The 20,761-nt window shown below is 53.3% G+C and overlaps 1 protein-coding gene across 6 annotated transcripts in view; it reads left to right on the forward strand.

Moving 5' to 3' along the window:
• DGKG (diacylglycerol kinase gamma) overlaps nt 1-20,761 on the forward strand; it is a 184,938-nt gene that overhangs the window by 96,637 nt on the left and 67,540 nt on the right. For 4 of the 6 annotated variants that reach the window (XM_045029040.1, XM_045029038.1, XM_045029039.1 and 1 more), the window contains 8 exons: nt 7,120-7,169; nt 8,575-8,649; nt 9,495-9,614; nt 13,782-13,899; nt 15,813-15,901; nt 16,705-16,821; nt 18,261-18,359; nt 19,931-20,047. In XM_045029040.1, the coding sequence (XP_044884975.1) occupies nt 7,120-7,169; nt 8,575-8,649; nt 9,495-9,614; nt 13,782-13,899; nt 15,813-15,901; nt 16,705-16,821; nt 18,261-18,359; nt 19,931-20,047 (785 nt within the window). Of the gene's footprint in view, nt 1-2,258; nt 2,344-7,119; nt 7,170-8,574; nt 8,650-9,494; nt 9,615-13,781; nt 13,900-14,898; nt 14,929-15,812; nt 15,902-16,704; nt 16,822-18,260; nt 18,360-19,930; nt 20,048-20,761 lie in introns of those variants that run through there. The other 2 variants (XM_045029042.1, XM_045029043.1) reach the window with 2 other exon arrangements.

Genomic DNA, 20,761 nt, shown 5'->3' on the forward strand with positions numbered 1-20,761 from the left:
TTGAGAAATTTGAAACATTGAAGTTTGATCATTTGTAATTTGTTTATTTTTTAAATATAACATACATTTCAAAACAAAAAGTCATTTTGAAGTGAAAAATCAAAACTTTTTATACCAAAAATGTCAATGTGGGAAGTTATGACATTTTAAAAATGGTTTTAATCCAGTTGTTTTATCTACAAACTCACGGAAATTATTCCAGTTAGTTGAAATGGTGTTTTGTGATGGGAAACTGCTTTGACAAAAAAATTTCAACTTGCTGTAAGTACGACCCACATAATGAACACCAGGCAATGCTAGAGAGTGTCATTGTTCCTTGGGCCTCTCTGCCACTTTTCCAAAGCTGCAGACGTTTTGAAAAGTCACAAAGGAAAGAATGAAAAAATAACCTGCTAGCAACATTTTTTCTGTCGTCTCCAGGGTAAAAAAAGATGGAGAAAAGGGAAAGCACCAAATTCCAAAACGTGTACAATGTTTTGACTGTAAAACCAAAAGGAAATGGAAATTTCTGATCAAAGTGAACTGAAACAACAATTGCATTTTGTTTTAAAACAGTCCCTCAGGAAAAAGTCCAAATAAAAAATTACATTCAGGATTTTTCTTGGGGAAAAAACATGGGGAAAGCTCGACTGCTCAAATATGCACACGTACATTTCTGCTATGTCTCACTCCTGGTATTTATTGCTTTTATCCAGTTTGATTTAAAATAATGGAAAAGATCCCTTCCCAAGGCTGTAGGTGCCCTCGCTCATTGTTAATTATACAGGACATACTATGTGAGTTGGCTTTTCACCTTGCACAGCAGAGAAGGGCAGCACATCAACACCCTGTATGGAGAGGATGGGAAGAAATACATTGGATTGGTAAGATTTTCCTGCGTCAGAGTTGATATTTTACAGCAGTGGTTTGCTCATCTCTGGCACCTCGCCCACAGATCTTGGAGTGCTCAACCCACTACTTCAGCCTCACAACTCCCCTGCGTGGCGAGGACAGCCATTCTCATGGGGAACCCAAGGGCATGGGCCAGATTGTGGTACCCACCCTGACTCCCACTGAATGGGACCTCCCACCAGGAGTAGTGCCAATGAAATCTAGCCTTTGGTGACTTGTCAAAGGTCACCCAGGGAGCGTGTGGTAGAACAGAGAGTAGGAACCATGTCTTCTCGCTCCCTTGTGCTTCCCTCCTATACGCCGATGGGCCAGGAGCTTGGTACAAAATTCCAAGCCCCAAACGTTTCATTTAAACAAGTAGTGGAGGTGGTTACGTGACAGCCTCTCACATCTCTTCCCAAACCCCAGCCCTTGCAAGCAAGGAAATGACCAATTAAGGCCATCCTCAGCCTTCCACTGCCCGTATAATAAACAGCATCATCCTTATCAGGTGGAAAGAAGTGCCTATTTCACTCAGTTCACAGTGTCCTCTGGCATGACTCAGGCATGATTCAGAGCACCGCAGCTGTGCTGAACACTGGCCTCTCTCGACGCTAGGGACTCGGGCACAGATTTTTAAAGGGACTTAGGTAGGGTTGTGCTTAGCATTCGATGCCTAGCGGAATTAGGAGCCTAAGTCTCATTTTCAAAAGGAGTTTCGGCAATTAGGGTGTGTCTACACTACCAAGAAAACCCCGCAGCTGGCCTGTGTCAACCAACTGGGGCTCATGGGGTAGGGCTGCGGGGCTGTTTCCTTGCTGTGTAGATTTAAAGGCTCGGGCTGGAGCCCAGGCTCTGGGACTCTCCTAACTTGCAGGGTCCTAGAGCCCAGACCCCAGCCCGAGTCTGGAAGTCTACACAGCCAGAGAGGACCTGCGCCTGCCCATAGTGGGGGGATAGAGTGAGAGCAGCCAGCTTCAGCAGTGTTACTGAGCATGCTCAGTACAAGTCAAGGAGCAAATCAGAGGGGAGGTGACATGACCCCGCAGTAGGTGTCCAGTTGCTGGGTAGACATACCTGGAGGAGCCCCAGCCCCATTGACTGTCAGTGGAATTTTGGCTCCTCTGTGCCTAAATCCTTTTGGCAAATGAGACAGACATTGCAATGCTGAATGCCTAAATAGCTTTAAAACCTGGCCTTGGGCTAAAAACATCCAGCACTGGCTAATACTGAGTCAGCCTCGTTGGGAGCCCTAGCTTAGCAGGGCCACATTTTTAACACCATCTCAGAGAACCTCGCCCAGAGCAGGCTGAAATGACCCAGTGCTGACTACACTGGCGGCCACCAGGGCCGGCTTTATGAACTGCGGGGCCCGATTTGAATACCCAGCGGCAGTCCAGGGCTTCGGTCCCCTGGAGCGGACCCCCTGCCGCCGAAATGCCGCCAAAGACCCCCGGAGTGGACCGCCACCGGGTGAGTATAAAAAGATATTAAAAAGGTGCCCTGGCGCGAGGCCCTCTTAGGTGCGGGGCCTGATTCCGGGGAATCGGGGGAATTGGCCTAAAGCTGGCCCTGGCGGCCACTGGCAACTTGTCTACACTAGGGCTCCCAGCGTGGCTGACGACAGTGGCACAAGCACCAAGGGGAAATTCTGAGACCGTGTCCCTAGAATAGACAGGCTCCCTGGGGAGCCAGAGTTCACAGCAGGGGATCCTGGGAGCTAGCGACTGTCTATTTTAAATGGTTCGCAGAACACGCACAAGACTTATTTATAGATTCTGTTTGTGAGCGGCAATAAGACAAGAAAGGCCATGCATTGCTGGGCAATAATTACTCATCTCTTCCGCTGTGCTCATTAAAATTGCTTGGCCTTCTGCCCGAGGCTTGCTTTAGTCATTCACTGGTGAATGCACTGCCTGCTGCGTGCCGCTGCTTGTTAGCCGACACAAAGATTGGCGGCAGAAGGAAGATGAGCGAAGAGCAGGTTATTGTGCCGAGGGATGGATGCTGCTACCAGCCTGTGTCTATCTGAGGATCATGCACATCAAACAATTGCAAGGGGAAAAGGTCCTTGTCATATTAACAGGCAATGCAATTGCACAAGGCCAGTGTTTGATTTGTATTGACAGAGGTGCCGGGGCTCAAGCAATTAAATGCTGGGGCTCAGGCAATTTTTTTTACATGCATAACTGATGCAGCAGCAGCAAGCCCAGAGGTACCCGGGCTACGAACTGCCACACCTAGAGGTGCCAGGGCTCAGCCCTGCCAAGCCCTGGCACAAATTAAGCACTGCACGAGGCTGCCCCCTAGACCTAGTCCAACCCTGGAGCACAAGTGTGGCCTCTGTTGTCTTTTGTTTTTATGATTTTTCTAAAGGGGCCCTGTTATAGTTTTAGGGTTTTGGAGGAGAAGATGATGCTCACTGTGGTGGGGGGTGGGGCAGTATCTTTTGGTGGGTGGTTTATGAAACCATCTTGAAAGCATCTTAAAATGTGTTTTATTGTGGCAGAATTTCTAGTGGCCCTATATAAACAGGGGACTCGAGGTGTTGGGCGTAAAGTGTGTTTATTGGAGCAATTCCGTCTTTGCCACCTTCATTGCTCTCAGACTGGGTTTACACATCACTCTAAAGCTGGAAAAAAGACAAAATGTAGCCAGAGACAATGGGAACCCACAGCTAACTAGATACACAATGGCTGCAGCTCTTGAGAGCAGTACTAGCAGCGAGGTGATTTGACAAAATGAGCAGGGATCGTTTCCCACACACTGCTCATGATACCCACTGAAATTCCCATTCACACTACATAATGCCTCTCTTCATAATATGACTGTCCCTTTCCTGTCTTATGGACTCTGATCAGCAGTGAAACAGTTAACAGTGTTGCTATTTAAGGTGTCATTAGACTCCAGAGTCAATATCTCTTTAAATGCGTGGGGCAGTTCAGACATCTCAAAGCGATTGTCTCAGGCTATCTGCTAGGGTGACCAGATAGAAATGTGAAAAATCGGGACGGGGGGGGTAATAGGTGCCAATATAAGAAAAAGCCCCCAAAATCGGGACTGTCCCTATAAAATGGGGACATCTGGTCACCCTACTGTCTGCAGATGCAGGCAGATCTCGCCGTACTGGTCTAAATGGGGTTCGTATTTGGAAGGCTGTCTGTAACCAAAAGTGCTGGAGACTTTTTTTTTTAAATAAAACCTTACATTCTGGAGCACACGCCACAGCCACTAGGGAAAAGTCCCTGCATGGTGAGAGACTGTGAGGTGGCCCAGTCCAACCCTGGAGCACAAGTGTCAAGCTGTTAAGCCTTAAGCACTGCAGGAGAGTTTATATTCTAAGATTAAAACAAACAGTTCCCCGGGTGCCAAGAATTTACTGGCTCCCAGCTGACGAAGTCAGGCGGGAGAAGTTCAATATCACCTTCAAATCCTCCTTTATCAGAGGCTCAGAAACAATTACATGTTTGTCCTTCAGGGCTGCCCCATGCCTCCAGCGTGCTGAGAATGCCTGTCTCCTGTGTTCTTGCTTCTCCTGCCACACCCAGGAGGAAGTGAGCTACTCCCTACCTGTTACCTGGCACTGTCCATCTGTAGCGATCTAGATGCTTTGCAAAGGAGCTCATTTCCCAGATGGGGAAACTGAGGCACAGAGAGATGAAGTGCCTTGCCTAAGGTCACTCAGCAGGCCAGTGACTGAGCCAGGATCCAAGTTTCCTGCATCCTAGCCCAAGGCTCTGTCCACTAGGCTGCACTGTCTGTCTAGCAAATGTCTTGCTCTTCTAGAGTAATGTTGACCCCGTTTTGCAGGGGTGGCCAACCTGAGCCTGAGAAGGAGACAGAATTTACCAATGTACATTGCCAAAGAGCCACAATAATATGTCAGCAGCCCCCCATCAGCTCCCCCCCTCCCGCTCCCAGTGCCTCCCATCTAGGGTGACCAGATGTCCTGATTTTATAGGGACGGTCCCGATTTTTGGGTCTTTTTCTTATATAGGCTCCTATTATTCCCCACCTCCTGTCCCGATTTTTCACACTTGCTGTCTGGTCACCCTACTCCCACCCACCGGCAGCCCCGCTGATCAGCACCTCCCCCCCCCCCTCCCCGCACCTCCCCATCACCTGTTTTGTGGCGTGCAGGAGGCTCGGAGAGGGAGGAGCAAGGCCATAGCAGGCTCAGGGGAGGGGGCGGGAAGGGGTGGAGTGCGAGCAGATCCTGTGGCAGAATTAGGGGTTGAGCAGTGAGCACCCCCTGGCACATCAGAAAGTTGGCACCTGTAGCTCCAGCCCTGGAGTTGGTGCCTATATGTAAGTGGGGGAATGGTCCCGCTATTGTGGGGAATTTTCCTGGCTTCTGCACTACCCCAGTGAGGTGGGCTAGCGAAAGGATCTGAGTCCTCACTCCCACTTCCTTTACCCAGAGGCCTCCCTGCCCTTGAGGACTCCCCTTCCACTCTCTTGTCTGGCAGAGTCTTTGTAACCCCAGAAGGCTGGGCCCAGGATTCCTGGGGGGCTCGACCCCCAACCCCGCTGCGGTCACTTAGGACATGGGCTAGGGTGTCCCCACTCCAGGGTACCCTCCCTGCACTGGGCACTTCCCTGACCCACTGATCAATACATACAATTTAAAGCAAATGCAAGTTATTTAATTAACAATTAGTTTAAAAAGGAATAAGGAAAAATGGGAAAGGTTAAAGGAAAACACATCACCCCGCTCTGTGGTAGGGAACATTACAAACAGTGTCTCTGGAACGTCAGGGCAGTGCACAGTTTGTTCCTTGTAGGTCCCAGGCCTCCTTCTCTGGCCCTGGCTATGCTGCGGGTTGGACACTTGCTCTGGTGGTGGCCAGACACCTCCGGGCTTTGGGTGGTGGGACCTTTCTTCCAGCGTCAGCCCCCTGTCGGGTTAAGATCCCCCTCCCGGTCTGGCCTGCAAGGAGCCTTGGCTGGGAGTGTCTTTCTGCGCTGGGCCCTTTGCTGGCCCAAGTTGCTCACACACCTGGCTCCAGCTCCAGCCCCAGCTCCACTCTGCCTCAGCATTGATACCTCCAGCTCCCTGGGCTGCTTCTCTGAACCCTCTGGCTCTGGGACTGCAACTCTGCTCCCAGCACAGGATCTGCTCTCTCTGGGCTGTGTCTCTGGCCCCGCTGGCTGGCACGGCTCTGCTCCCCAGCTCAGCTTGGGCCCCTGCTCTCTCCTTGGCTCGGCCCCACTCTGTCTGACCCAGGCAATTCCATCTCACACCGAGGATGGGACCTTCCTGGCCTCCTGACTCCCTGATTAGCCTGCCCGCCCTGTCAATCAGGCTGACCTGGACCATTGGCCTCTCCCCATTGTTCCTGGAGACAGTCAGTCTCAGGGTCCTGATTTCCCATGGACCCTTCCCCTTTTGGTACTGGGTGCTCGCCAACCAAAACACCCCCATTGAGTGTTAGTAAGGGGGCAACAAGGAGCCGCATATTTTCTGAAGAGCTGCATGTGGCTCCAGAGCCACAGGTTGGCCACTCCTGCCATATTGGTTTGATGGCAGGCGTTATTGCAGTAGCAACACTTCTGCCCTGTAGAGCACATGCTCCAAAGGCAAAAGCCGAGGGCGGGGAAAGGGCTGGGATCGACACCCACCTAGCTGCCCAGGCACACCGGCTGTCCGCTGGGGTCTGTCTGCCAGCCCCCACTTTGCTAGCTCTGCTCCCTGGCAGCTGCCATTGGATTGAGCGTTCCTTGCTTTTCAGTCCTTGTCTTGAAGTCACTTGCCACTACAGCTGCACAGTCTCGCTTCCCCTCATGGTGGTGTGGGGAGCACCCAGGTCGGGGGAGCCTTCCTCTGCGGGGGGCTGCGTTTGAGGCAGACGATGTTTGTAAGCCCACCGCCATTCCGGGGTTGGGGGCAGAGTGCTGATGGGGACAAGGGGCGATGGGGACAGTGGGCCTGGTTCTCCGCCGCGTCACTCTATCTTAATGCCAGTGCTATTCCATGGAGATCCGGCATTGCTCCAGCATGGCGCTGGAGGCTCTCAGCCCATATACGTATCTGGGGATTGGTGGTGTCCAACTGACTGTGCTTGACTGAGGAGAGAGGAACAGCTGGCTATGCCATATTCCCACCTCTGAGAGGGTCTGGGCTGGACGCTGCAGGTTCAGTGGCTGCATTCCTCCCAGGAGCGAGCGCCAACAGACAAAGAGGCAGCCCCAGGACCTCGCCCCACACTCCGCTGTCACTAACGTCACGTGTCTTTGTGTCTCTTGCAGTTATGTTTCGACTCTACGACACCGATGGCAATGGCGTCCTGGACAGCTCGGTAAGCCTTAGCATGTGGAGCTCTCCTCACGCAGGGAGACACCTGCATGTAGCCACACAAGCTGGCTGATACTGGGGAGTGGCAGCTGGGTATGCAAGGGCAATACAGGGCCCTAGGAGGCCCTTGGAGGGACGCTTGCAAAAACCAGCCCTGTCCTCCCAGCCATTTCTTTATGGAATATGTATTGTCTCCCAGAGAGACCGCTAGTTCATCGGGCCGGCCGACAGAGACCTGTAGTGTTTATGTGCACTGCAGCAGAGCGCCTCTGATGCACTGCCATAGGTCTCTGCTGGCCATTTGGCCCAGGGCTGCAGGTGTGTCACTTCCTTCTGGCCAGGCGGCCCCTTCTCGGCAGTCACCGTGCAAAGAAGCTACCCAGATGCAAGTGCAGTCAGTGCCTCTCCCTCAAACAATCACCTGCTTCTCGCTCGGCCATCTTGTTTCTAGGTGGAAGAGAAGGGCATGATTTCCTCAGGGTCAGTGCCCCACCACAGCAAAAGCCACCATCATAGCCACACACCCATTCCGGGCAGACAGAGAGACCCCTCCCCTGGCCTTCAATTCTGGGCTTTGCACTCTCTGGTTGTTGCAGGTTCCTGGTGAGGCCCCTACATTAATTTTGGAGGAATCCCTGCTATCTTTCTTCCAGCCCCACTTCCCCCACACACCACCGTTTCTCTGTCTTGTCCGTTTGGGACAGATTCTGACATGCTTAGTCACCTTGACTGGCACCTGACTCCATGAATAGCCCTGCTGAGAGAGAGGCTGCTAGAAACTGGGATTCCCATTGCCTGGGGAAACTCCCTGATGAAAACAAAAAAGTGGGTCTGAAACCAAATGGAAAATAAAATATCTGCATGTCCCATGGAATGGGAACCCCAACATTTCATGTGGAAAAAGTCTCAGTAACATTTCCTTTGGGTCTTTTCACAATGTTTCTCCAGTTCCCCCAGCGGCCCAGAGCCCTGCCAGCAGGGAGCTGGGGAGCCTGAGAGCCAGGCATCTCGGGAGCTGGGTCTCCCAAGGCTTGTGGGCTGCCAAGGAGTTGGGGACCTACCAGCCCCCAGGGATATGTGTCTACACTGTGTTTTAACACCAGCGGGTTTAACAGCCCCATGTGGATGTACCCAGGCAGGCTGCTAAAGAGCAGGTGGGAGAACTGGCAGGAATCCCAGCCGTTGGAATCTCAATTCCAACTAAACACTCTTTTCTGATGGAAAATTTCCCACCCGCTCTCCACTGAAACCAATGGGACTGGCTGGGGTATAAGATTGGGCGAGGGCTTGCCTCTCTGTGTGCCTCTAGCCCAGCAGGCCTCTGATCCACATGCCTTATCTCCTGCCTGCTCATGTCCGGGGGCAATGCTGATTGTTTATCTTTGGTTCCTCCTTTTGTCTGAGCTCAGGAGCTAGATCAGATCATCAATCAAATGGTGCACGTGGCAGAATACTTGGAGTGGGACTCCACGGAGCTCAAGCCCGTAAGTGACAGCGGAGCCTCTGACTGCTGGGCAGGGGGCGATGGTCGGGAGAGACTGAGCGGGGAAGGCTGAAGTGAATTCCACCTGAATGAGCTGCTGGTGCTACGAGCTCAGAAAAACACCCCTGCCCCAAGTGTGACTCCCCAGAGATATCCCTGTGTGGAGGCGCTGTGCTCCCCCCTCCTGGGCTTCTAAACAGGGTCTTTGCTGTTCAGGAGCCTTCTGCTTGCTCCTGGCAATTAGCTGCGGTGGAGATGTCAAGGATGGAGACCCGAGGTGAGAAATAGGCAGGACTAGATTAGTACCTAAGGAACAAATATCCCGTCTTCATGCATCTGTTCTTAATCATCCGGGGCTATTCAGAGAAGAGGTGCTTGGAGAGACCTGATGGATAGTTAGGAGGGCGCGCCAGTGTAAGGGGTGGAAGAGAACATGGAGAGGGCTGCACTATGAGGGGTAGACAGGGCTGGTGGAAATGTTCTGGGCTTTGGGGTTTGTGCTGGCCTCTTGGAATGGCATAGGCCTCTGCCTTGGGTCACTGATCTGGTAATGCACTGGCCATTGTGCAAGGTGTGTGCGATAGAATCATAGAAATGTAGAACTGGAAGGGACCTTGAAAGGTCATCAAGTCCAGTCCCCTGCCTTCTCAGCAGGACCAAGTACTGTCCCTCCCAGATTATTTTGCCCCAGATCCTAAATGGCCCCCTCAAGGATTGAGCTCACAACCCTGGGTTTAGCAGGCCAATGCTCAAACCACTGAGCTATCCCTCAACCCCCATGGTGCAATGAGCGGGATCACTACCTTCAGGAATATGGGGACTCCCATGGACTCTTGTTTCCTCTAGATTTTGAAGGAGATGATGGAGGAAATAGACTATGATCATGATGGCACCGTGACGCTGGAAGAGTGGATCCGGGGCGGCATGACCACCATCCCCTTGCTAGTCTTGCTGGGGATGGAGACTGTGAGTAGCCAGGGCTGGGCTTAGATGGGACAGGCCCTACAGGGCTGGTCTCCAGAGATGTACAACCCGGGGTTCAGGTGTAACTCAATTGCCAGGCAGTTGGCTGGAGGAACTGGGGCATGGCAGAGGGGTAGGGGAACACTTCCTTCCTGCAACAACTCTGCCCGGAGAATAGGGTTCTGACCACGCCAGGGTGGAAATGAACACAGGGACAGGGTGGCATGTGCTTTGTGGCAGCATCCCAGGTGTGAGTTCACCTCTAAGATGGCTGCACTGGGCCAGTGTCCCAGCTACGGCCTGGGAAGATCTCCACTTGCATATCACCCTGGGGCCATTATTCTGCACCTACCCCCTGTGCTCTGCATGTGTGGTGTTCAAACGACCCCCCTTGATACAGACGCCTTCACGCTCAGGTGTTGCCTGGGGGCAGCAGGAAAACCACCCTGCTTTCTGATGGGGGCAGGCTGGTCTGAATACTGCCTGCGATATGTAATGACAGTGTTGACAGGGGTTAGACAATGAATGGTCACAAATGAGGTAGGCAGAAAGGTCAGATGCTGGTAGGGTGACCAGACAGCAAATGTGAAAAATTGGGACGGGATGGGGGGTAATAGGAGCCTATATAAGAAAAAGACCACAAAAATTGGGACTGTCCCTGTAAAATCGGGACATCTGGTCACCCTAGATGCTGGGGACAGCTGGTGGAACATTCAGAGGGCAACATAGGACCACAGGAGGGCACCAGAGCTTCACAAACTGAACACTCGCAACCATGTCTTCTCACCCTCCTCCCAGCCATGCTGTGGGGAGTGCATGCAATGCACCGAGCCAGCCCTTTGACAGGAATCAGGCTGCTTGGTGACTAGATAGAAAATGAATGGGGCCTTCCTTAAAGACCAAACTGTCCTTTTGAATGTCTTCAGAGTGCAGGAGGGACAGGCTGGAATGGCAGGGGGCCACTGCAGGCCAGCTCCTCAGCTGGCATCACTCAGCTCCATGCTGCCTTGCCTCAGCTGCGGAGCTAGCCCGGAAGAGGGGTCTTGAAAATGAGCAAATACAAAATCTTTTTAAAGTCCCGATTCACAGGCAGTACGTGGGCATAGGGGGAAACAGCAGCTCAGATATATTTTAAAGGGCCAGAGTTACACCAGGGATGAATATGGCCCGAAACTTTTCCAGACAGTCACTCTTCACCTACTTGCCAAGACCTGAGTTCAGGCTCTGAGGCTTCTCTGTGTTCTGTGGTCTAGTCTGATAGCGTCCAGTGCAGGGTGGGCCATGCTGCTCCAGCTGCCAGTGGCATCAGCAGCTCTAAGGAGAGACACCTGAGGACAGAGATTTTAGATCTTGAAAGAGAAAAGTGCTTTTGGCTGACTGTTAAAAGGCGTTCCCACCAGGGGCAGCAGAAGCTTCCTAACAGTGGGGGGGCCCATCGGCACCCAAAACCATGGCCCCACCGCCTCACACTGCCCCTTCCCGAGGCCCTGCCCCCACACCACCCCTTTCTCCTGAGGCTCCGCCCTAGCACTGCCCCTTCCCCCAAGACCCTGTCCCATGCCACCTCCTCCCCTTCCTCCCGTTGCTCACCCTTACTGCCATGGCCCCCTCCTCCCCCCGTTCCAGCACCCCTGGTTTCCACCTAAGATTTCAGTCTCTCTCTTGTCTCAACCATTTGGGATCTCAAGCACACCAGGCTTGTTGTTTGGCACGTGGAATAGTTTTTTTTATTATTAATCATTTCAAAAATGTGACAAGCAGGTCAAATATTTGATGATAGCCCAGTGTCTGCTATGGGACTGATTCACTGTGTGATGAAGTACAAGGGGCGGAGTTAAGGTATTTCCTGACTTCCAGAGGTTAATTATTCATTCTGATGAAGTTCTTTATATGTAAAGTGTATATTAGGCCTGAATTCATCCCATTAAAATTTGCTGTCCATAGTCATTTGAAATGTGAAACGCATTCACTGCAGCTGTGTTTGTGCCCCTTCTTGTGTTTGACCTCCCCAGATAAGCTAGCAAACAAACTGACTGGCAGGAATGTTGAAGGGAACAGGGAATTTTAAGACTATTGGAAAGTGCCTGTGCCTTAAACCTGAGCCTAAGAGCTGTGCTCATCCAATCAGGGAACACAAACGTATCGTGTGTAATCTCTCTAGAATCAGCACAGCTTGAAGGTTGAACAAACTGGGCACAGGCTGAGCCGGAATGATTTGCTCTAATTGTTCAGCAAATGACTTTGCACAGCAAATACATTGGAATCAATTGTAAGCTACTTGTGGGCAGCTGGTAAACAGAAAGAGGCAAAATGAGTGAAATGAATTATTTGTTAAACTCAGGTGTGTGTGAGATTGAGAGAGAGACTATCTGTCTGGGAAATTCCTCTCTATATCGCTGGGTGACTGGAGCCCCACTGTTTATACGGAAGCGAGCTAGGATTCTTCAGTACAGAAATGATGGCCCAGAAAATAAGAGATGACAGCCAGCATCATGGGGCTGTTGGTTCAGAGTGTTCTTATCCGCCTAATATTGGAAGAAGGTTGAATAGTGCCGGATGGTTTTGTATTTGTTTATAGCGTGGTCTTCCCCCAAGCTGTCTTTAATAAGGAATGTGTCCATGTATGTAGGTACCAAACTGCCGTATTTCCACCTGATCAGGAGGATCTAGCAAACCAGAAAGCTAGATGTGAAGCATATTCTATGTAATAGTTTAACTTGTACATCTCTTTGCCTGGCACACTATGGGTACGTCTACACGGGAGGTATGATTTCCAGCTTGTAGAGCTAGCATGCTAAAAATAGAAGTGTAGCCGCAGCAACATGAGCAGCTGGATGGGTTAGTCACTCCAAGTATGATCCTGTCTGAAACTCGAGGCACATACTTGGGTGGTTGTCCCATCCCACCCTTTACGTTGCTGCAGTGATATTTCTATTTTTAGCACGCTAGCTTGGTCAGAGCCAGAGCGCGTATATCTACTCAAGCTGGAAATGATATCTCCTGCTCCATTGTAGACATACCCGAAGGGACAACCTTATCCGCAGGGATTTCCGCATTCCCCAGCAAACAGGCAATTCCACTACCTCCGCTGGAAGGCTGTTCCAGAGTTAACTACAGTTATAATTAGAAAATTTTTCCTAATCTCTAAACTAAATCTCCCTTGCTGCGGATTAATCTCATTGCTTCTTGTCCTCCCTTCAGAGAAAATGGAGAACAGTTGATCACCATCTTCTTTATAACGGCCCTTAACATATTTGAAGATTGTTATCAGGTCCCCCCTCTTCTTCTCTTCTGAAGACTAAACGTGCCCAGTTTTTTTGCCTGTCCTCATCAGTCAGGTTTTCTAAACCTTTTGTCATTTTTGTTGCTCTCCTCTTGACTCTCTCCAGTTTGTCCTCATCTTTCCTAGTGTGAGACACCCAGAATTGGACACAGTCTCCAGCTGAGGCCTCCCCAGTGCCGAGCAGAGTGGGACAGTTACCTCCCGTGGCTTCCATACAACACTGCTATTAAAACAACCCAGAATGATATTCACTTTTCGTGCAACTGCATCCCATTGTTGACTCATATTCAATTTGTGCTCCACTATTACCCCCAGTCCTCTTTAGCAGCACTATCACCTACCCAGTTATTCCCCACTTTGCACTTGTGCATTTGATCTTTCCTTCCTAAGTGAAGTACTTTGAACTCATCTTTATTGAATTTCAGCTTGGTGAATTCTGACCAATTCTCAAATTTGGCAAGGTCATTTTGAATTCTAGTCCTGTCCCCCAAAATGCTGGCAGCCCCTCCCAGCTTATTGTATAAACATACTCTCCGCTCCATTATCCGAGTCATTCGTGAAAATATGGTCTAGTACCGGATACAGGACTGACCCCTGCGGGACCCTGCTAGAGACACCCTCCCAGTTTGCTAATGGGAAGAAGTCGGGGTAGGGGGACTTTGTCAGTGTTTGACTCTAGGGAGCTTTTACGAGCAATGGAGAGAAATGGGTAAAGCTACCTAAATTACTCGCTATTGTCCTTAAACACACAGTGGAAAAGCACAAGCAGATCAGCTGCCTTCTCCAGAACAGACCTCGAACAGTCCCTGGTGTCAGCAAATTGCTGCCCCATCTACCCCGGACCCCCACTGTGCCTCTCCCTAACTCCCACTGTGCTTTGCCTGCAGAACGTGAAGGACGACGGGCAGCATGCCTGGAGACTGAAGCACTTCAAGAAACCTGCCTACTGCAACTTCTGTCGCACCATGCTGTTGGGGGTCCGGAAACAGGGCTTGTGCTGCTCCTGTGAGTCCCGCTCTCCTAGCCCTCTGCGCCCCATGCATGGCCTGTCGCACTGCAGCACACTGACCAGCGTTCAGCCGCTGCCCTTGCTTTGCAGCACAGCCCTTGTCATTTCTTTCAGGATGCTTTGGGTGCCACAAGCATCCAAGGAAAGCAAGTCTATTGCAGGAGTGGGAGGGTGAGGTTCTGTGGCCTGCGATGTGCAGGAGGCCAGACTAAATCACTATAGTCCCTTTTGGTCTTAAAGTCAATGAGTATATAACCCTGGCCCCAGATAACGGGGCTGTGGACAGAACCCTGGCCCTGGATAACAGGGCTGCAGCCAGAACCCCAGCTCTGGATAACGGGGCTCTGGCCCTTTCTTGCTTTCTTATCCTTAACAACAAAAGCTGCATTTGGGTAACTTGACATGTTTGACTGCAGTCTCCAAAGGCTGGGAAATTCAGAGATTAGTCTGAACCTCGATCCCTAACTCACCCGGCTTTGCCCAAGGAATGTAAAACCTTCCCCTAGTCCAGGTCCTTCTCCCCTGCCCGGAGTGCCCTGGCCCAATCGGGGAGAGCTGAGAATGGAGTGTCAGCATTAACACTCAGCCAAGCAAACAACCCCTCCTTCCCAGTAAGGCACCCCTCTTCCCACGGCCCAGAGACTAGATAACCGCTACACTGGGGTCCTGTTCTCCGCTGGGTCCTCCAAAGTGCTCATGGTCAGGCTCCATACCCGAGCTCCCTAGACCAGGGGTCCCCAACCCCCGGGCCGTGGACCGGTACCGGTCCGCGGCCTGTTAGGAACCGGGCCGCGAACCGACCCCTAGCACATCAAGCGGCGTGTCTCCGGCAGGGCCCCTAAGCCCCGCCCCCTCAGAGCCGCGTGGTGAGGGGGCGGGGCTGCAAGCTCCGGGCTGAGCTCAGCTGCCTCCGCTCGGCGTGGAGCTCCCAGCCCCGCCCCCTCCCCACGTGGCTCGGAGCAGGACGGAGCTCAGGCCCCTCTGGAGACACGCTGCAGCTGTCGGGCGAGGCGCTGAGGCTCTGGGTGAGGAGGGAGCCGGGGGTAAGAGGCTGGGGCCAGGGGGGTTGGCTAAGGGGCAGGGAGTCCTGGGGACAGTCAGGGCACAGAGAGGGGGCGGAGGTTGGGGGAGCGGTCAGGGAATGCGGGGGGGTTGGATTGTGGGTGTTCCGGGGGGGGTCTGTCAGGACTCAGCGGGGGTGGGGGATAGGGGTTGGGGCAGTCAGGGGACAGAGAGTAGGGGTGGGGTCCCAGGGTGGTGGGGGTCTCTGGGGGATGGTGAGGGGACAAGGAGCAGGATGGGTCGGGGATTCTGAGGGGGGCGGGCAGTCGGGGGGGCAGGAAGTGGGTGGGGGTCAGATAGGGGGCAGGTCCGCGGAAATTATTTTTTCTACGAAACCGGTCCCTAGTGCCAAAAAGGTTGGGGACCGCTGCCCTAGACAGTTATACAGTGCCCGTCACTCATCTCTGCCAGCAGGGGGCACTGCTCTCCCCTCCCTGCAGCATCTTCCTCCAGGCTTCCTGCTCTCCTGTTAATTCAACGGTAGAGGCTTGAGCCTGCAACTGCGGAGCAGTGCCTGGGAGGCAGTGAGTGCCTAGCTCCCCCTAGGGGTCAGTGGAGTTTGAAGGTGCTCGGCCTTTCCCCGCATGTGCTGCTGGAAACCTGCAGGCTCTGGCCCATTCTGTTTCATAAGCTAGCAGGCAGCCCACCCCTTCACATGGCAGGCGAGATGGTGGGTAGCTCCCACTACTTGCCTCCCTGCTCTGACTCTGGCTCTGACCAACACTGCGCATCACCTAGATGCATGGGAGCTCTGGCTCTTGTCTGTATCCTGGGGTGGTTCTGAAGTGTATGCAGCATGCATGTACCGAGGGGTCACAGCTGACTTCTTTTCCCATCTCTGCTGCAGTTTGTAAATATACTGTCCATGAACGGTGTGTGTCCAAAGAGATTGCCTTGTGCATCAGCACATATGTGAAATCCAAGAGGAACACCAATGTGAGTAGCACGTGTGTGCATGACTGCTGACTGGTTTCCCTTCCAGCTCTGCTAACGCCCATGCAGGATGTGCTGTTATCGGAGACAGCCATGGGATTTCCCTGTGAGAGTGGCTGGCAGCTCAACTGTGTACCTGCGCTCAGCAAGGGAGATGAGGCAGTGGAAGGGTGGGCATCCCCCCTTCAGTAGCAGGACTTCCACTCTACCTTAGCTGGGGGGTTAGCAGACTATTGGCCAATGGACTCACCTGAGATCCAGCTGGGAGTGGTCCAAAGCTCCACCAGAATGAATACTGGGGACAGCGAGGATGGGCCCAGTTCCCCCACTCATAACCACCCCTGCCCATTAACCTGCAGATCCCTTAGGTTCCCGTGGTTTGCGCTACGTGCCAGGCTCCCCAAAGGTATAATAGCACTGGCTCTCCCAAGGTGGAGGAGCAGCAGAGGATGGGGCCGGCAGCCTTCCCTGTGGCTGGCTGGCCATACAGGGACAGCCTGCATCCAGTTACCCCCTCAGAACAGGGCAAAGAGAGATGTCCGAGAACTTCGCAGAGCAGCTCTTTTTAACAGGACAGCGCCTGCTGGTGCTTGGGCCTCTTTGCCGTTGTCTGGTGTGCAAAGCAGGCCAGTGTCCAAGGGAACGGAGCAGTGGCAGTCCAGACCCCTGTTTATCCAGGGTCTCCGGAGAGACCTTTGACTCAACAGATTCCCTGTGTGCCCAATTCCCATTGCCCGTTAGCCTCTGGGTTTCAATGCTGGCCCAGATGGCGCCATCTCTCTTTCATTTCTCACCTGTTCTTTCAGGTCATGCAGCACACCTGGATCGAGGGGAACTCCCCAGTCAAGTGTGACCGGTGCCACAAAAGCATCAAGTGCTACCAGGGTATTACCGGGCTACACTGTGCATGGTGTCAAATCACAGTGAGTATGTGGAGGGGACGCTGTGCAGGGATGTCAGGGAGACTGAATGGCTCCGGGGGGTGGGATACACAAAACCATTTGCTCCTAGGTTACCAGCCCATATCAGGAATGTTCAAAAACCCATTACCACCTGGCAAGTAGAAGGAGAGCTGCTGGCCTGTGTGAAATGAGCAGGTGCCCGCCCCGTTCCTTGTGAGCCCTCCTATGAATTGCTGTCACCGTGAGTGCTGAGCGGCTCCACTGAGAAGCCAGTGGCTGGCTCGGTGTGAAAAATGAATGACCTACCTGTGACCCCACTATATCTGGGTCCAGGTCTGCCAGCCGGGGCTGCAGGGGAAGCTTGTGTTTTTTCAGGCTGTGACTGAGCAACTGCCATCAGCACTGAGCTCACTCTGCGGCCGAAACAGGTGGCCCAATGCACAGGCTCTGCGAGGGGGAGGAGAATGGTGCCAGCTCTCCCGGAGAACTGGGCTCCTCAAGCTCTTCGGCTGCCCTGGCGGCACTCACACAGGGTCTGACAAGTCCCACGGCCCGTTGTGCCAGCAGGACAAATACAGGCAATGGCCTCTGCCAGTGGGAGGGAAAGGCTGTGGCAGGCCTGGAGAAGCCTCAGTTGGTTTCCCAGCCCACTTTAACCGTCTCTTCCTTCGGGTTAGAGATGAGATCTGAGAGGCGGCCCGGGGAGGGACAGTCACCCTGGCACTCCCTAGCGCAGGGCCGAGGATTTGACAGCTCAGGCATTGTGCTGCAGGAACCCACAACACGTCACTTTCCCCAGCACAGTGGCACTTAGGGGTGGAGCAGGTTGCGACCCTTCCATTGGCACGATGCCCCTTGCGGCAAAATCCAAGTGTTCCATAGCAGAAATCCGAATGAGGCCGGGAAGGCTCTTGTTAGTTTCATGCTCCACCTGTGGGGAAACTGACACGAGCCAAGGAGGGCAGCTGGCAAGCAGAAAAACTCTGGCTCGGTTCTCCTGCAATGGCATGTTCCAGAGATCCCTTCCCCCCAAAATGGCACGGTTGGGACTTTCCATCTCCATGTGGGACAAAATATTGTTCAAAACTGTGACGTGTAGTAGAGCAGCCCTGAGCCCTCTTCCCTTGAGATCCCGGCGAAGGTCGGGGGGGATGTGACAAGGGCAACGGGAAGAGGGTGGAAACAAGCAGGGACAGAATGAGACGAGGGGATTCCAGGAAGCAGGGAAGTGGGGAGAGCTAATGCAGAGAGTGATTGGCATGGGGGATAGAAAACCCCTCAGCTGAACTCTGCTCCCCCTGCCATATTACAGTGCCCAGGGCTCTCTGGTCTGTGGTGCTTGGGGCTTCCATGCATAATGCTGTCAGCTCAAAGGGTTGGAGAGCCAGAGCTGAGAGGCCAGCTGCCCGGCGGGCAGGGGCGGCAGTCACGCTCTCACGCTCCTTTCTCTCTCTTCCCAGCTTCACAACAAATGTGCCTCCCATGTGAAGACAGAGTGTGACGGGGGGCAGCTCAAGGACCACATCTTGCTGCCCTCTGACATCTGCCCAGTGGTTCTGGTATGTCTGCCTCTTCCGGCCCGTACGGCAGTGAGGGGCAGGGGCATGCACATGCCCTCTTCAGTGTCCCCTCCCCCCCCGAAACCTATGGTAACTCAAAGCCACATCTGCTTGAGTGCATGGCTCCACCCTGCGAGCCCCGCGGAGCAAGGCTATCCCAAGGCAAGGCAGCAGTCATCCCAGCCCGATACCAATAGGCCTGCATCAGCCCAGTAGCATCGCAGCCCTGCAGCATGCTCACTCCTCTAGCAACAGACACGATGCCGCCCGCAGGGCACCCCTCAAGGAACTGCAGGGCACAACCTTAACTCTGACCACCCCATGCTGCTTTAATTTGCAAGGTTGCAACTGCAAATATCATGAAAATGCTATCCTGCCATGCGCCGGATGGGTAGAGTGCACAGCTCCTCACACCCACAACATCCCTGGCCTTACTGAACACAAAGAAACCTCTTCTGTCCAATTACACTGTGGCTTTCAAAGGATCAGCTCAGCTTTGCAGTGCACACCGCCCAGCAAAACCACACACACACGGGTGGCGGGTGAAGCTTCCCCTCGGGGAGGCGAGCTCCCCGTCCCCCACCTCTTCCTTCCACAACCCTGCCCACACTTCACCCCAAGCCCCATCCCTGCTCCACCCCAGACCCCGCCCCCTCCCCTGCTCAGCCCCGTTTCCTGCGTGCGTCTCTCCTCTCCTTCCCCCCTCCTCCCTGTTCAGCCCCCCACCACCACTGCAACTCAAAGTGTGCATCCCTCCTCTCTCCCCCCCAATCAGGAGGGACGCGGCAGCAGGGGGACTAAGCGGGGAGGAGAGGAGGAACCAGCGAGCGGCGGCGGGAACCTCTGGGATGGGGGGTGGAGTGCTGGAGAGGTGCAGCCAGGCAGTGGCTAGCGGAGAATGCTGAGCTTTTATATGGGCCATGCAGGTTCCGGGGGGGCTAAGGAGGCGGTATCTGCCACTCAGCTTCCGGGTTCATCGATAATCTCCCTGGGGAGTCCACTGCCTCCTCAGCTGCACGGGAACCTGCATGGCACATAATAAATAAGCATAAACTTCCAGCAGAAGCCCACTCCCAGGAGGGAGGGGAAGGGGTAGGGCCACCATGGCCCGGGCGCTTGGCCTATTATAACCATGCACACACAAATGTCTTCCCCCACCATGTAGCAGGTTGTAACTGGGCCTATGGAAGAAACCAGCAGATCACAGCTCAGACTGTGCCATGAGGAGGCATCTCCCGTCCTTCGGTGCATGCTTTCTGGGGATGGCACTATTGGAGTGAGGCTCAGTGGATGCTGGGGGGGGCAATGCTTGCAGGCTGTGGTTGTGCTGGGTGTGGCTGTTGTCTTGGCGTGTTATTTCCAGGTCTTTGAGCGACTGTGACTCGGCTCTCAGTCAGGGTGTTCAGGCCTGTGCCTACGCTGTGACCACTGTCATGGAAACTGCAAGTCCCCATGGGGACTTGTTTCTGCTAGACCGATCCTGGACGCTGGAGTTTGACAAACAAATGCCCCTTCTTAGCGCCGCTCTTCGTTCGTGTGTTAGATTCCGTGCATCTTTTTCCTTCTAAAAGGACAGGCAGTCCCACCCCAGGAAATCAGACAGCGATTCCCCTGCCAGCACCTGTCCAGACGACACCGCCCAGACCTTCAAATTCAATACCACCACGCTGGACGGGCACGGCCTGCAGGTAGGTGGCTCTGAGCTGCCTCGGTCTCCAGGAGGCTCAGATGCTGGCCTGGGAGTGAGAAACCCAGGGGCAGTGTGCTGAAGTCTCAGGCCCAGGCCAGCAGGGGATGAGGGTCTGACAGGGAGCTAGACTATTCATGCACTCTGATGGCTGGCTGGGGTCACGTTCCCCCTGCTGGCCAGCTTTGCTTGTGTCTACTGACTTCCGGGTATTGGAATGAACTCTGAGACAGTCTGTCTAGTGTGTCAATGACCCTGCGATCCTTTCCCCATGTGACGGTGCGGTTCTGGCGGGACCCAACTGAGAGTGCCAAATCAGGACCAATTGCTTAAACTGGGCAGTCACAGCCCTAGGCTGGGGTTTTCCCACCTCTAAGGCAAACCAAACCAGCCAGACAAAAAGGACTTTGGTCTCACCCCACTGGCTAACCACAAGTCACACAAGCAATTTCCTTAGACACTCCAGTCTCCCAGCATCACCACCAGTGCACTCGTCCTGGGGATGAATGGTTATGAAAACCAACACCCCAATAAAAAAAAAAAGGTTCTCTCGATCCCAAAGGACCAAGCCCCAGACCCAGGTCAATATACACATCAGATCTTACCCACAAATCACGCTGTTGCCAATCCTTTAGAATCTAAAATCTAAAGGTTTATTTACAAAGGGAAAAAGGTAGAGATGAGAGGTAGAATTGGTTAAATGGAATCAATTACA

Source organism: Mauremys mutica, chromosome 9 (genome assembly GCF_020497125.1).
Source record: "Mauremys mutica isolate MM-2020 ecotype Southern chromosome 9, ASM2049712v1, whole genome shotgun sequence".
Lineage (NCBI taxonomy): Eukaryota > Metazoa > Chordata > Testudines > Geoemydidae > Mauremys > Mauremys mutica.